The sequence below is a fragment of the Colossoma macropomum genome, unplaced genomic scaffold (genome assembly GCF_904425465.1).
Source record: "Colossoma macropomum unplaced genomic scaffold, Colossoma_macropomum, whole genome shotgun sequence".
Classification (NCBI taxonomy): Eukaryota; Metazoa; Chordata; class Actinopteri; order Characiformes; family Serrasalmidae; genus Colossoma; species Colossoma macropomum.
In genome coordinates this window covers 34002397-34018232 of record NW_023494795.1, presented here as the reverse complement: position 1 = coordinate 34018232, position 15836 = coordinate 34002397, and the positions used below count along the sequence as shown (strand labels likewise).

At 40.1% G+C, this 15836-nt stretch overlaps 3 protein-coding genes across 6 annotated transcripts in view; 2 read left to right on the top strand and 1 right to left on the bottom strand.

Annotated features, from left to right (window-relative positions):
• Positions 1-4054, top strand: part of wu:fi04e12 (desmoplakin) — a 29219-nt gene extending 25165 nt beyond the window's left edge. For both annotated transcript variants that reach the window (XM_036582278.1, XM_036582279.1), the window contains exon 24: positions 270-4054. In XM_036582278.1, coding sequence (XP_036438171.1) covers positions 270-3503 — 3234 coding nt within the window. In that variant the 3' untranslated portion in view covers positions 3504-4054. The remainder of the gene's footprint in view (positions 1-269) is intronic.
• A 1452-nt stretch (positions 4055-5506) lies between these two features.
• tbc1d7 (TBC1 domain family, member 7) lies at positions 5507-12719 on the top strand. Of its 2 annotated transcripts, none has more exons than XM_036582276.1 (8): positions 5507-5920; positions 6573-6696; positions 7000-7080; positions 7186-7376; positions 7507-7647; positions 8133-8278; positions 10112-10241; positions 12027-12719. In XM_036582276.1, exons 2-8 carry the CDS (start codon positions 6585-6587, stop codon positions 12111-12113), a joined length of 888 nt encoding a protein of 295 aa, XP_036438169.1. In that variant the 5' UTR covers positions 5507-5920; positions 6573-6584; the 3' UTR covers positions 12114-12719. The 2 variants fall into 2 exon arrangements, with proteins under 2 accessions (XP_036438169.1, XP_036438170.1); XM_036582277.1 differs by having other exon boundaries at positions 5510-5920; positions 7510-7647.
• phactr1 (phosphatase and actin regulator 1) overlaps positions 12371-15836 on the bottom strand; it is a 21388-nt gene continuing 17922 nt past the window's right edge. For both annotated transcript variants that reach the window (XM_036582275.1, XM_036582274.1), the window contains exons 10-13: positions 15478-15539; positions 15110-15250; positions 13796-13872; positions 12371-13717 (exon numbers count right to left, since the gene is read on the bottom strand). In XM_036582275.1, coding sequence (XP_036438168.1) covers positions 13702-13717; positions 13796-13872; positions 15110-15250; positions 15478-15539 — 296 coding nt within the window. In that variant the 3' untranslated portion in view covers positions 12371-13701. The remainder of the gene's footprint in view (positions 13718-13795; positions 13873-15109; positions 15251-15477; positions 15540-15836) is intronic.

Sequence of the window (15836 nt, the reverse complement as noted above, 5' to 3'; positions counted from 1 at the left end):
GATGTTTCTGGCTTTATTTGAATACTTTGACACCTACATGAGTCCTGTGCTTACCTGGAAGAGCAGTGTTAAAAAAACAATCAGTGTTTTTTTTTGTTTTGTCTTGTGAATAATACTTCTGAGTGTTGCAAAATCATATTTCCTTCTTAATATCAACAGTGATATTTTGGTATTTTACATATATATTCTATTATCTTGTATGTAGTCTGAAGCATTGTTTATATAACCTTTTCAATTTCTCTTTCCTTTCTCTCTCACCCTTGTTCCAGACTTCATCCTTGATCCAGTCTTCCCAATCTCAGTGCACTGAATTACAGCAAGAGCGGGATGCCCTCATCAGGAAGATGAATACAATGGAACAGGATCTGACCTGCATGAAGAAGTTTGAGGAAGAGCTGAACCGTGTCAAACTATCACTAGAGTCAGAACTGCGTCTGAAAACACAGCTGCAGGAAGAGAATGGAAGGCTCAGGAAGGAGTTCAGCCACTGGAAAAAGATGTGTGAGACCCAGGAGGATCGTGTGCGGCAGCATAGCACACAGCACATGGTGCTAGAGGGAGAGCGTAACTCATTGAGGAGTGAGTTGGAGCAGCTGCAGGCCCGACTGAAGGAGGTGGAGGAGCGCCACAGGCTCCAGCTACAGGCACTGGAACAGGAGCGTGCAGAGCTACAGTCTCTGAGAGATGCATTCCAAGAGGACGTGCTGAAACTAAGGCAGAAACCAGATGCTGCAAACAGGTACACACAGACAGATCAGCCTGACGCAGCCATCGATCCCTCCACTCTAGTTTTTGACGGTGTCCGCAAAAAAGTCACAGCTCAACAGCTGCATGACTGTGGTGTAATTGATAACAAAACATTAGACTACTTGGTCAGAGGTCAACAGACTGTCCAGGATGTGGCTGTTGATATCAAGCTGAATCTCAAGGGTACAGGAGCCATTGCAGGACTAGCAGCTGGGCCTGCAGGAAAGTTAACAATCATAGAGGCCAAAAGAGATAACTTGATCACAAAAGAGAGTGCCATGAAACTACTAGAGGCTCAAGCAGCCACAGGGTACATAATTGATCCCAGAGCTAATGTGAAGATGACAGTGGAAGAGGCTTGTCTCAGTGGACTTGTGGATGAAGAGGATAAGGAGCACCTGCTGACTGCAGAGGCTGCCTGCATTGGATTCAGAGATCCAAACACAGACAAACCTCTGTCAGCCAGCCAAGCCATGAGAAAGGGGCTGATAGATCACGATACAGCTCTGCGTCTGCTGCAGGCACAAGAGTCTGCCGGAGGGGTCCTTGACCCTCTCCTCAGTGTATATCTCCCAAAGGATGTTGCCATGGACCGTGATCTGATTGATGAGAGCCTTTATCAAGCCTTGAATGGTAAACCAAACTGCTACATTGACCCTGATACATGTCTGAGTGCTAGCTATATCAGCCTAAAGAAGTTGTGCAAAGTTGACCCTAACACAGGCTTGCTCCTGCTTCCAGCCCCTCAAGAGCAAATTATGGTACAGGGCCTACGAGGAAAGGTTTCTGTGTCTGATCTAGTACATGCCAATTTGTTGGAGCGCTCAGACATTGATCAGCTGAGAGAGGGCAAGCTGACTGGCCAGGACATTGAGCATAGACTTAGGGCCTACCTGCAGGGGTCTGCCTGCATTGCTGGAGTCTTCGATGAGGCCAACAAACGTATCTTGCCTATCTATCAGGCCATGAAAGAAGGACTTCTGAGGCCTGGTACCACGATGGAGCTTCTAGAAGCCCAAGCCGCTTCGGGCTTCATGATTGACCCTGTTAACAACCAGTACTACACAGTAGAGGAGGCTTGTAAGAAGCATCTGGTTGGTGTGGAGTTTAAAGACAAGCTCCTCTCTGCCGAGAGAGCAGTTACTGGATATAAGGATCCAGGTACTGACAAGATGATTTCCCTCTTTGAGGCAATTGAACGGGGTCTGATTGAGAAAGGCCATGGTATTCGCCTTCTAGAGGCTCAGATAGCCAGTGGTGGTATCATAGACCCCAAACAAAGTCACCGAATTGATGTTGATGTGGCCTATCAGAGAGGTTACTTTGGTGAAGAGATGAATCAAATTCTAAAAGATGAGGGAGATGACACAAAGGGGTTCTTTGATCCAAACAATGAAGACAATCTGACATACCTGCAGTTGAAGAGTCGCTGTATTACAGATGAGAAAACTGGCCTTGTGCTTTTGCCACTTCATGATAAGAGCAAGACAGCAACAACGCAGAAAAATACTACACGGAAGACAAGGGTTGTGATTGTAGATCCAGATACCAATAAGGAGATGACAGTACGTGAAGCCTATGACAGGAAGCTGATTGACTATGAAACCTACCTGGAGCTTTCCCAGCAGGAAAGCGAATGGGAAGAAATGACTATTACTGCCACAGATGGCACAAGCAAACTGGTCATCACTGATAAGAAAACAGGCCTTCAGTATGACTTGCAAGAACTGCTTGATAAGAGCGTGATCGACCAAGACACTTTAAGCAAGTACCGCTCAGGGGCCATTACTCTGACACAATTTGTTGATATTATTACCAGTAGGATCAAACCAACAAATCAGCCCCTCGACCCTTCCTCATCTGCCTCATTTTCATCCCAGACAACAGTCAAAAATGAAACAGTGTCAACTATTAGAAGCACTCCCTTGCAGCAACCTCCCTCCTCACCAAAGCGCATTGCTAGCATGTCAATTACTTTGGCATCACCTGGAGAGTCTATAGATGAGCAGAATCCAGTTGGGGCCATCTTTGACACAGAGAAGTTAGAGAAGATTAGCATCTATCAAGCAATGAAGCGTGGTCTTGTGGACTCTATCACAGGGCAAAGGCTGCTAGAGGCACAAGCCTGCACTGGTGGCATTGTAAACCCAGAAAATGGCCGCCGCATCTCCATTCAGGAAGCTACCCGCCTGGGCATAATTGATGATGACATGGCTAACCGACTGAAACCTGCTCAGAAAGGCTACATTGGCTTTGAGGATCTGAAGACCAAGAAAAAGATGTCAGCAGCTGAAGCGGTGAAAGAAAAGTGGTTACCATATGAGGCTGGCCAGCGCTTCCTTGAATTCCAGTTTTTGACGGGAGGCCTATTTGATCCAGAACAGGGCCGAAGACTCACACTTGAGGAGGCTTTGCACTTAGGATGGCTGGATGGAAGATCAGCACAGAAGCTCTTGGAAACGCGCCACCACCCCAAGGTGCTGACCTGCCCCAAGACTAAACTGAGGATTTCCTACAAGGAGGCTATGGATGCCTGTATGTTGGAAGAAAAAACAGGGGTGCGCATGCTTCCTGCAGCTGTAACATCCTCACATGGTATCAGCAGCCCTTACAACACAAAACCAAGTTCTGCTCCAGGCTCACGAAGTGGATCGCGCAGAGGGAGTGTGGACCATAGTTTTTCAACTTCATCCTCCTCCAGATACAGCAGCTTCACCTACAGCAGAAGCTCTTTCAGCACCAGGTCTCTGTCATAAAGAAAAGTAGCCCCAGCATATACACAGGCTATCAAAATATAAACTAAATTGTATTAAGAATGATAATTAATGAATTAGATAGATAGATGGAAGGAGGAAGAAAGAAGCTACTCACAGAATATAATGAAATATTGAAAATATTCTTTTAGAATATATCCAGAAGTGTGACTGTATACTGTCCTTTTCATGAAAATGTCTAGTCGGTATCATGTTTAGATCTGTCAGTGACAAAGTGTTTTGAATAATCCTTTACTGTAGTTGCTTGGTAGTTTAAGGATTTTTTTTAAGGTAGCAAAAAGGTAATGCCTCTTTATATCTGAAGTGGTGTGGGTATTGAGGATGTTAGGAAGTTATTACATTGTAGCTGTAATTTCTACTTAGGTTGGAAACTAAGAATGTTTATATTGCTGCAGTTCATTGTTAAGTAGATGGAGATGGTGCCTCTGCTTTTCTTCTCAGAAAGAGCCTTAGCTATTGTCCTGTCTACTATATGTTTAACATAGTTGGTAACTAATGTGATGCTTTGAAATGAATAAAAAAAATCATGAATACGTCTTGTTTTTTTGCCTACACAATTGGAAATGTCTAGCACCAGAGACAGGTAAAAGATGAATTCTGTTCAGTGTAGATTTAAGTTTTAAATTAATTACTTGCGCCTTGACATTTTGAGGTTGTTTAATGGAAGTGTATCATTTAATGTACGTCTGTCACTTGCCATAAATCTAACCGGCCGACCTAGTGCTGAAGGGCCTATGATGACAAAGTTTCATGTGCACTACACCCGTGGATAACCAATCAGACCAAAAACACATCTCGAAATCCAGCATGCTATAAGTCGTATGACAATAACCATAAGTGCACACTATAAGAGTAAACAAAATAACAATACTGGATCTAAAATACTGTAAAACAGCCAAAGCTATTTGGAACACTGGAATGCACAAAAACATGATGGTCCAGTTGGCATGAGACTGCCTCATGAGTTATAGATTATTTTGATTGACACAAAGAGTCTTTTCTCTAAAATAACTAATGTTGGTGGCCTTTTTGCTACAGTAACTTGGTCTTCCCACAGAAAGAGGACCATTTGCGCCCTGCAATTTCTGAAAAGTTTTCCTAATTTTTTTGTTTTGTTTTGTTTTTTCAGCATCGTCACTGATTAAATACCCATTGATCCTCCAGAAACAAATGTTTTCCCATCTCAGGCACATATATTCTTATGCATCAACCCTGTTACAGACATTTGCTCATCTACCCACATATATATATATATTTCTAAAAAGCTGAAAATAAAACTACATATTTTTAAACAGATGTCCCTAATGCAAAATTTAAAAGCAATTAATTCATAATTTAACATTTTTAATTTTGGATAAGAACCTAATTAATGCAGATGTAGGATGATACTATGTTTTAGGTATATATATATAAAACATAGTATCATAAGTTGCAAAATCAGACATGGTAAATGAAATGATCTGTAAATGTAAGATTAAAATAACATTTTGTTGGTTTTGACCTCAAATTATAAAAGATAAAGATTATACATTAGTTATAATGTTTTTTTTTTTCCTGTTTGTTTGTTTTGGTTTTAAATATGCACAAATTTAACTGTCAGGCAGTTGTCTCTGTAAGGGACACAAATTGTTTTTGTAGAATGACCCAACTAGTGGCGGTACATATATCCATACGTCCGAAATCAAACAGCCTCTACTCTTCTGGGAAGGGTTCCCAGACATTTTAAGGGTGATTCCAAACCACGGGGAGTGAAAAGGTTCCGTTGGAAAGGAACTTCAAACTGCACAGGTAGTGGTGAACAGCGGTTTATCACTTCACAGGAAGCTGCAGGAAAGTGTACCCATTAGTCTTTGCAGGTCTCTTGAGGGTGCATGTTTGAGTATGACGCTGCAGGAGGTCCCGAATGAAGGTATTTATCAAAACTAGCTCCTTTAACTGACATCCAGCGCTCAAGTGTGTAGGGAACATAACAGTACTGCCTAGGGACCCTGCGGAATGGGATGCAGTTATAAAATGATTAAGAAGGTCTTCAGGCGAGATTTTAGAGAAGAATTGGTGCCCCCTGCTGATACATGCGGTTAATACAACAACATAATCTGCTTCAGGAGTTATAAACGGAAAGACGGCAGCAGTACCGCCGAATCAGTCTGTTCCTGTGTTGGAATATTTCATTCTGTGAGGAAATACCTGGTTCAGTGTGTGGAAAAGAGGTTCTTTCTTCAAACAGGAATACGTACATTCTAACTACGTTTCGAAAAATACAGATCTAGTCTGATATGGGAGAGTGGCCAGAGTGGCAGGCGTTAGTTGCTGGAGTAGGACGCACATGAGCGGGGACTGTAGTGTGGGAAAAACCGCGGATGTAACTGCGGCCTACAACACAGCTAAGCACTCACGAGGTAGGTTCCTAAACAGTTTATTTTTTGTTGTATTGATAACCTGCATACGTTGGATAGAATGTTCAGACTTATACAAAAATGTAACTGTTCTTGCAGATGTTAATACTTAACGATATGTAAGATAACTTGCTGATATTCTCACTGTATTTCCAAATAACATTCTGTAAATTCTCCAGTTACAGAGGGTTCACTGTAGAAATTGTGTTGAGATGACGTATGTGATGTACCTGGAAATAACTAGAAAATGATTGTAATACAATTAGTCAAAAAGCCTCTGATAAATTCATACAACCCTGTAACTCTAGTATTATACATTGCTATGAGGAACTACCACGAGAATGCCGATTGATCTTTTTTCTAAGGGTTCTTCAATGGTTCTTCAGGTGATGGAAATTTTAATAGTCAGTCCTGAACAATGACTTGCTCACACCTGGAATCCACTACCTTCCCATTTTAAGATTTTGAGGAAGTACAGGTTTTTTATGTGTTGTTAAGAATTGTGTATACTGAAAAAAATATTCAGCAAACATAAGACGATAGTGTAGCATGCAGCTCATAAAAGCTTCTTAAACAAAAGGAGCAAGAGGATGTGGCTAGTGGAAACGTTACTTGAATTAGAACCTGATATAACACGGGTTATCTTCCTCTTTAGCAAATTTTGAACATGGCAGAGGATCCTCAGAGGAACTTTAGGTCTGCTTACTATGAAAAGGTGGGTTTCAGGGGTGTGGAGGAGAAGAAATCACTTGAGATTCTCCTGAAGGATAATCCACTTGGTAAGAGGAGCTGTTTTATTTCTACTTGTCTGTGGGTTTATTTCTTGCCTCTAGTTCCTTGAGAGATTACTAGTTCACCTTCAAAAAATGACAGATATTTATGACATCAGGTATTTCTGCAGGAGTGACTTCTGTAGAGAAAGTGATGGGTGCAGTTACACCACTTCTCACAGTCTTGACATTTTTTAGAGACAGCCTTAGTATGCTGTCTCAATGCTTAGCTAAAGAGCGTACCAGAGGTGCTTCTTTCTAATCATGTCAAACAAATTAGATGAAAACTTTGCTTCCCTTGTTGTCTTTTAGATGTGGAGAAGCTAAGTACGTTCAGCCAGAGGTTTCCATTACCCTCTATGTATAGGATCCATGTATGGAAAGTCCTACTTGGTGAGAGTGCCTACTAACTTACACACTTTTGTTGTTAGTGTTTGTCTGTTGAGTGTATTATGCATGTGGCCTGAGGCTTTTTTTTACTGTGCCGCCTTTCCACAGGTATACTGCCACCACACAGTGATTCTCATCCCCTGGTTGCACGATACAGGCAAGAGCAGTATACGGATTTGAGGGCGGCTCTTCTGGCCATGCGCTTTGTCCATGCAGCAACACCATATACAGAGCTCTACCTCCGCATGCACCAGCTGGAGAACCAGCAACTGCCCCGCCGATCAGAGCTCACACAGCCAGTGAGAAGCTAGTCATGCGTCTCCATCTGCTATCTCTGTGTGTATGCATATGAATAAGGGCAACTTAAGGTTGGATTTTCTGAGCTTTACATGCATGTGTTTGTTTGTTTTTTGTTTTTTTGTTTTTTTGGAGGGAGAAGAGGATGAAGATTTTTTGGCTATTGCCAAGGCGATGGAGGAGATTGTAGATGACCCAGTGGACTGTTACTGGCTAATTAGGTGTTTTGTCAACCAGTTCAACCACAAGTTTGGCGATTCTATACCTCATCTGGTTTGTGTGTATTATGTTGAATTAGCGCTTCTGAATCATCTCATGTGAATAAGCCTGTCACACTTACTCAGTTAAAATATTAATTAAAATTTACCTTCATTATGAATCAGCACTGATTAGCTATCAGTTTACGTAATGATAATGCATTTTTAAAATTCTCCAACTGGCCTGTCTTATAGACTTTTAAAGATGTATTTTAAAGGCTTTCTAGTTTAGCTTTTCCGGTAAAATATTTTGGATTTTTTAAAAGGATATGCATGGTTTGTTACTGATCAATAAACCATATGCATGATTAAAAAATTCTGATAAGTTATTGTCAAAATAATCTGTATATTACTTGATTGCTAATAGTGACAGCCCTAAGCCCAGTGTAAACTTTTGCCTTGTGAATTTCACCTTTGGCAAACTTTGCTACCAGCAGTTTTTCCATAGCATTAAGGTTTGTGGTACTTGCACAGTTCTAATCCATTCTCTGCTTGTTGCAGCCCAAGAGTCTGGAGCATTTCCTCTCCCAAGAGGACAGTCGTCTGCTGGCCCACCTGAAAGCTACAGGCAGTCTGGTGATGTTGCCCTACTCTCTTTGGTTTAGACGCTGTTTTGCAGGCTGCCTGCCAGAGTCCAGTCTACAGAGGTGAGTGCAGATACGTTTCCTAGAAATTAGGCTTTGTTCACACAGCAGATAAAAGTGGCCCAAATCCGATCTTTTTCTCCGTATGTGACACAGATGGGTCATCTGTGTGTCAGTGTGAACAGCAAAAAAAAACGCATTGAATCTGACATTATCAATTCTGATTTGAGACGATTTCATATGTGGTACTGAAATCCGATACGTATCCGATATGCGGCAATGCGTTTACACTGCTCCAGCATGTCGACGCACCGCAATGTATCACATTAACATTTAATGGAAAGCGTCCGTTTCGCCAGATGTGGCCGTGGTGCATGATGGGTCTGGCGCGTCGAGTCTGGGGAATGCGTTGCAAGCTAAACCTTATGCAGATTAATCCGGCCAACACGATGCGTCTATCCAATCATAAGATAGCTGGTGTTTGCATGATGTGTTCACAATGCAATGTATGAAACATTCGTTCCGTACATGGAGTGGAACATGGAGGAAAAGCTCCAAACAATTTTAAACCTAGACATTTATTTACACGAAAATATATATATATATATATATATATATATATATATGTATGTATGTATGTATATGTATATGTGTGTGTGTGTGTGTGTGTAATTGATAACATACTAATTTGTTTTTTGATTATTAGAAAATCATTACATTTATTGATTAAAATTTGACTTAGCAGGACGTGATTTAATTGGATGATGCAGGGAATGTCTTAATGGCCACATGCGGCCAGCTGAAGAGGGGGAGTGCGTGCGTTCACGTCCGTCGGCGCGCCGGAACAGTGTAAATGCAGCGTCAGTCTGATTGACATACATGTTGGTATGTATATCTATGGTCTGAACAGCCAGATTGGAATCCATGCGGCTTTTATGTCAATTCAGCTCGACATTCGTCGTAATTTTTCACGCTGCTGAGACTTAAACATTTAGGCTGATGTTTCTGTACCAAAAAATTATTAGAGACTTATCGCAACCGCTCCGTGTTCGAAGAGATTTTCAACGAACGAGGAGAACGAGGCTGCAGCGTCAAAGAAAAGTTTAAAGAATCCGAGGACAGGAACCAATGAAGTGACCGTGGCCGAATTACGTTGCTCTTTTAAAAGATCATATGAACAGCCAAACAAAAAAATCGGATTTGGTGAGAAAATCAAATTTTGGCCACTTTTACCTGCTGTGTAAACATAGCCTTAGCCTGAAGCTGAAATGAGTTCTTACTTCCTATATAGGTCATGACATAGTTCTACAGCTTCTACAGCTATTAAGGATTCAGAATTTGTTTGCATTGGTTCGCAACACTGGTTCTGGGGTATTGCTGCCCTGGCATATTGTTGTGTTTTCCCTGCTCTAATACCTGATACCTAATTAGCTCATTAACAAGCTCTTCCTGAATTAAATCAGGTGTTAGAGCAGGGAAAACACAAAAATGTGCAGGACAGGGCTACTCTGGGACCTGGGTTGTGAACCACTGATCCACATTCCTGATGCTCTACCCTAATCAATGATATTGATATTAACTCTAATCAAGCAACTAATGAAGAGTTTTTAGAGAACCTTGATACCAGAGCAAGGCTTTTTGGGATGAGACTGGACAAAGTCTCTGCTGTAGGGCAGTTCTCCACGAACTGGATTAAAGATATCTAGTCTGCACCTACTCCAACATGGCCTATTATTAATGTAATTTTTTTGTGACATTATATTTGTTTTGTTGTATGAATGCCTTTATTTACTTTTAAGGAAAAGCAGTTCTTGTGTGTTTCTCCATACTGAAATGAGTGCTGATTGGCTTTCTTTGTTCCTTGTCCTGCTTCGATGATGTGTGATTGGTCAACAGGGTGTGGGACAAAGTGATCAGTGGCTCCTGTAAAATCTTAGTTTTCGTGGCAGTGGAATTTCTGCTGAGCTACAAAATAATGCTCATGGGAATGAGTCGACCAGAAGCGATAGTAAACTTCCTTAGCAATGTAAGAGCATACACATGCATACAGCGTACACAATACTGAACAATACAAGCACTCAAGGCAAAATGCAGTGAGGGGAAACAAGTAATCAGACACTTTTTTGTGTTTGTTATTTAATATACTTCCAGTGCATATATCCACTTTACACACAAGTCTTTAGACTTTGTACATTATAAGCATATATTGTGTTTATAAGCATTAAACAAAGATGTTTTTAATAAAATCAATACCTTTTGACAGTATTGCGGTTCAATTTTGGCCCATTCTCCTTGGCAAACTGTCTTTAATTTCCCAGAATTAGGAAGGGTCCCTCTGATGGATTTGCAATTTCAAAATCCTCCATAAATTTTCAGTGGGATTCAAGGAGATTTGCTAATCTAAGCAAGTGTCTTCACCTTCTATTTTTTTGGAAATCAGTCTGGAGTTATTTTGGCTGTATATTGAGTTGTCTTTTTGAAATTTTAAGACAATTTTTTTTGTTTTCTTCTATGACATGTAATGCCCCAGTACCATTTGCAGAGAAGTATCCCAATATCACAGTGCTCTTGCCTTCACACTGCACTGTGGGTATGGTGTTCTTGGGATCATATGTGCAAGTTCTCCAAACATCATGAACTGAATTATTGCCGAAGACTTCGATTCTTATTTTATCTGACCGTCTGATTTGTTAAAATGTTTGTGTCTTAATTTGTTACATGCATCTCTGTTCTTCCTTTTTAGCAGATGAGTTACACATAAGCTATTGCAACAGAGATGACTTTGGTGCAGCTCATTGCTTATTGTTCTCTCTGCAACTTTTGTTCCTGCTGCTTTCTGGTTGTCCAGCAACTCTTTTCGAGGGACTGTTGGCCTCCCTCTTACCTTTCTTATCAGTAGTCTGAGAGCATGTTCTGAAATCTTGCATGGCCCCTCTTTTAGTGGACAGTTTGTTTTTCATTTCCAAATTATCAAACCAGTTGTATTAACAGGGTTGTTTAATATCTCTGCTTTGGCTCTGTAGCCCCTTCTATTCAAGGATTGTTTAATAATGTTGTCCCTGAGAACTTGCTGAAGCTCTTTCACCATGATTGTTACTTGTTGCATGACATCTTCCCAACCAATGGCAACGTCTTTTGACAAAAGGTGCCATTTGCACAAGAACAGTTTTTGCACTATTAATATCTAACCTGTTACTTTATGTGCCACTATGTAGGTATGTATTTGTGTAACAATGTTCTTGAACATGTTTGTTTATGCTTATAAATACATACCTTTTTGCTCATATTTATAAGTACAAAGTCAAAAGACACTGTCACTCTCATTGTGGATTTGTCCAAGTTATTTATGACCCTCTCAATACAAAAATATTAGCTCATGATATCTTCTGCAGGTGTTCCATCTGAGTGCTTTGTCACACACACACTCATAACCTTCAGCCTAACCAAAACTGTGAAATTCATATACTCCTTAATGAATGCACTTCCTTTAAATAATCTAATTTGCTATGCAAGCTGACAGTTTCATTGAATATTACATTCAGTTCAGTATCATAGCATTTCAGATAGTTGTCACAAATTAAAATTTAGTGAAATTACACAATTAACAAAATGCAAGTACTAAAAATTGCCATTGAGACAAATTGACAACCTTTGCTAGTGAATCCAACGATCATTATTTGGATTGCTTTGCTTGTAGGCCAACAATTTATATCCTAATATGAGTGCATGTACTAGTGTCTTCCCTCAATTGTCATACTGTAATAACTTTATTTGATTCCTGTATTTACTGTGCCTTTTTCTTCCCATGCAGATGCCGCAGGAGAACACAGATGCCATAGTGACCAAAGCCATTGATCTGTGGCACAAATACTGTGGGACTCCCATGCATTCTGTTTAATGCTTGTGGAAATGGAATATAGTACATGGGAACAGAGACGCTTCTGAGTAGTCCGTGATATTCTGTAGACTTATGGCTTTGTCAGTCCAGACAGCTGTTTTTTTCTGACCCACACAGAAGCAGTTATCTTCAGTACAGTTAAATAACATGAAACAGTCAGCTTTCAAGTAAGGTTTCAGTGTTAATCTCTACTGTAGAGGCACTGAAAGACATAAGATCAGAACAGCCCCAAACTTTCACTTACTTTAAATGTATCTTTTTTTTTAATAAGTTCTCTTTACATCAGAAACTGCATACATCATCCAGGGAGCAACAATATGTTAGAACAAGACATGCACCTCCTCCTTTCATGGATTCTCTCAGTCCCATAGCAGCAGAGGAGAGGAGCATTACAGCAAGACTGTAAACAAAACGCACCACTCTTAACATTACTTAACCCGCTCTTACTTTGACCCATATGGACGCTTGCTCTCACCAGTGCCTATTTAATGCTCTATATCAAAGTGGATTGAAATATTTAAGGGATGTAAAATATTTTCACAAACTGTATACCTTGACAAGTTTTGTGTGAATGAAAATCTAAAATAAAAATATTATTATGGTAAATTATTTTTGTCACAAACATTGGCGAGTCATTGTTTTTGCCTGGGTTAGGCAATGCCGCACCCTGTAAACAGAGCTGAGACAGACAGTGGGTGTGTTCCAAATGATACCTCACACCCTCTGTGGAGCACATCATTGGAGTGCCCAGCTTTAGCACGTGTCTACTACCAGAAACTTTCTCAAACAAAAAAAAAGCAGAAGTAAAAGGGCTGCAAACCAGAGAGTCCCTCAGTAGCAGCCTGACAGTTAAGACCAACAATGAAATTAAGACATGATGTGCATCAAAACTAGACGTTACTCAGACGAATTATTGCTCAGTCCTGTCAGTCAAACGGGAGATCTCCTTCATCATAGACAGAATGGTATGAAAGCATCCTATTCTTTTGTTTTTTTGTTTTCAGAAAAGGACATCAGTCATCACAGAGGTAAAATAAACTCCAGAGAGAGAGAAAATGTAAATAAAAGGCAGATAATATTCCAGGATGTAAGATAGTGTTTGATAGTGTTCTTCAACTTGTATTAAAGTTCCCTCATGTTTCTGTGTTGTTCCTGTTCACACATGTTGGATTATTCCCAGTACAGGGCCACGTGCACAGATTTACACCCACTTCCTTTCTATCTTCAAAGGTTGTTGGCACAGAATAAAATCACTCATATTTACGTGTACTGCCAGAGCACAATAGAACACTGAATTGAAACTTTCAGCCAGAGCATACAAACATACATACATCATGAGAGTCTGAACTGGTCAGTGAAGGCAGGTCAGGTTGTCTTGGGCTTTAGTGCTCTGGGGCTTTCACAAGCAGATCCATATCTTCTCCTGATCTCAGATCAGAATGGCAGCGCAGTCTCTGCATTTAGTCCCACTGTAGAACCCCTTTTATGGGCTGATCCCAGCACATTCCCAGACCAGAGACTCAGTACAACCCCAATGGGGAATTTGTGGTCATTGGTAATGCCCTGTGCTGCTGCTCAGCAGTCAGCACTATGGTCGGTGAAACCTGGAAACGGAGAGAAAACTGGTGAGCATATGTTTATGTGAGGGTTCTGTATGCACATGCATGTTTTAGCTCACTCACCTGGTTAGATGTCGACTTGACTCGTGCACCTCCATCTCTGTGCTTTTGAACTCGTTGAGCTCTTTCCTTATGGCAGCCTATAAGAAACACAAACATAAATAAAAACACTACATGGGTGGTCTGCAAGATTGTGCATGTGAGCATTTTTGTTTTACAAAATTATAAACCCAATTCTAAAAAATTGACTGCAGTTAAAATGCAAATAAAAATGTGTATTTGAACAAAATATAAAGTTAAATCTGATATAAAGTTTATCTGATTAGCTTCATTTTTTTTTTATAAATATACACTGATTCTGAAACTGATGTCTGCAACACATTGGGAAGGGACCATTTTAGACTAGGAACGTTGTGAAATGTTCAAAAAATATCTGGACTTGAACTCATCTGAAATGGACTGAGGCACGTTGGAAATATGTATTGTGGTCTGACGAGTCAACCTTTAAGATTGTTTATGGAAATAATGGATTCTGTGTTCTCTAAGCCAGAGGAAATAAGTACCATATTTGAAAACATAAGACACATTATTAAGCTCAAAATTTGGGTGATATTTAGCCAGGGATGTTATAAAGGCTTAAATCAGTAGTTGATAGTGCTAAAGCAACATGCCATTAGGCCAGCCACAATGGAAGAGTTAGAATTTTAACTTTTTTCCTCTGTATTCGATAACAACTGCTAACAGTTTTAAACTGATACACTGTTCAAAAACTGTTTACTTGTTAAATATTCAAATTTACTACTATTATCTATTTACAGTAACTTAATAAGCTATTTGCCTCTAACTTGGATCACCACTTTTCAAAGACATTCTGGATGTTAAATTAAGTTTTCATTCGGAGTGTTTCACATCTACAGCTCTTTTCATCATTCTGGACACATCTCAAGATTTTTGAAGTTTTACAGCTTCCAATAAATTAGCCGAAACTTATGAAGTATAGTTGTAGCATCATAACAGAATCGTTTTGTACTGTACATGTATCTTCAATAAACTGGTTTCATATAATTGAAAACAGTGATTCCAAACTTTTTAATGGTGATTCCAAGCTTATGAACGGTACTGATACGATGATTATAAAGACTAAAGGTCAATAAAGACAATATTAAATAATGATATACACCTAATTTTCTGGCAGACATTGTGTCTGCTGTAAAAAATACTGCAAGGACCAATGCCCACTGCACTTCATACCTAATTCATTGCTCGTCCAATGAGAGCAGGGAAAATCCTTTGTTAGAATAGATTTTCCTTCCAATACAACTAATGCAATCACTGATAACGAATGGTCATGAAGGATGTCAGTAATGTACAGCTGACCTTGTCGGCAGCAGTAAGACGTGTCCAGGGTTTATCTGCCCGTCGGTCGTAGTCCTGAGCTTCAGCCACCTCCACATAATCACTGAACCGAATGAGGATCTTTGCCTCCCTCAGCTCCTCTACTGTAGGCCTCTGACTTAACTGCAGAAGGGCAGAGAGATGCGATCAAAGAAACCCGTACTGTTCTTATTCAAGCAACACACAGTCCTTTAGAGTATCTCAGCAACATACGATGAAGGCACACAAACCGCAGCATGTTGCATAACACAAATTTAATCTGTTCCATAAACTCAGACAACCATACAGGTTACCATGGAAACTATCAAAAGCCCAGTCAGCTCTTGTGACAAATCCTCTTCTCGACTTACCTTTCGTGACAGTCTTTTCTTGAGCTCTCTCTTCTCCTCAAGCTCCTCCTGCTCATTACGTGCTACCACAGAAAGAGAAAAAGGCGAGATATTTTTTTTCAATTCATCTACCTGATGTATTGTCTATGTACTGTCTGTGTCTGGGACTGAGAACCATGGCTAACTTTTTGTTTTCCTTGCCTCTTCCTTGTTTATTGAAGGGACTGACAATCAGGAATATTTAGGTCACAATCATTAAATTTTAAACAATCAACTGGTACATAAACAATTGTGATTAATAATTTGTCTTTTTTCTACTGTACGCATCTATTAACGTCCAAGCCTAAAATGACCAAATTGGCTGATTAGCTATCTTGCTT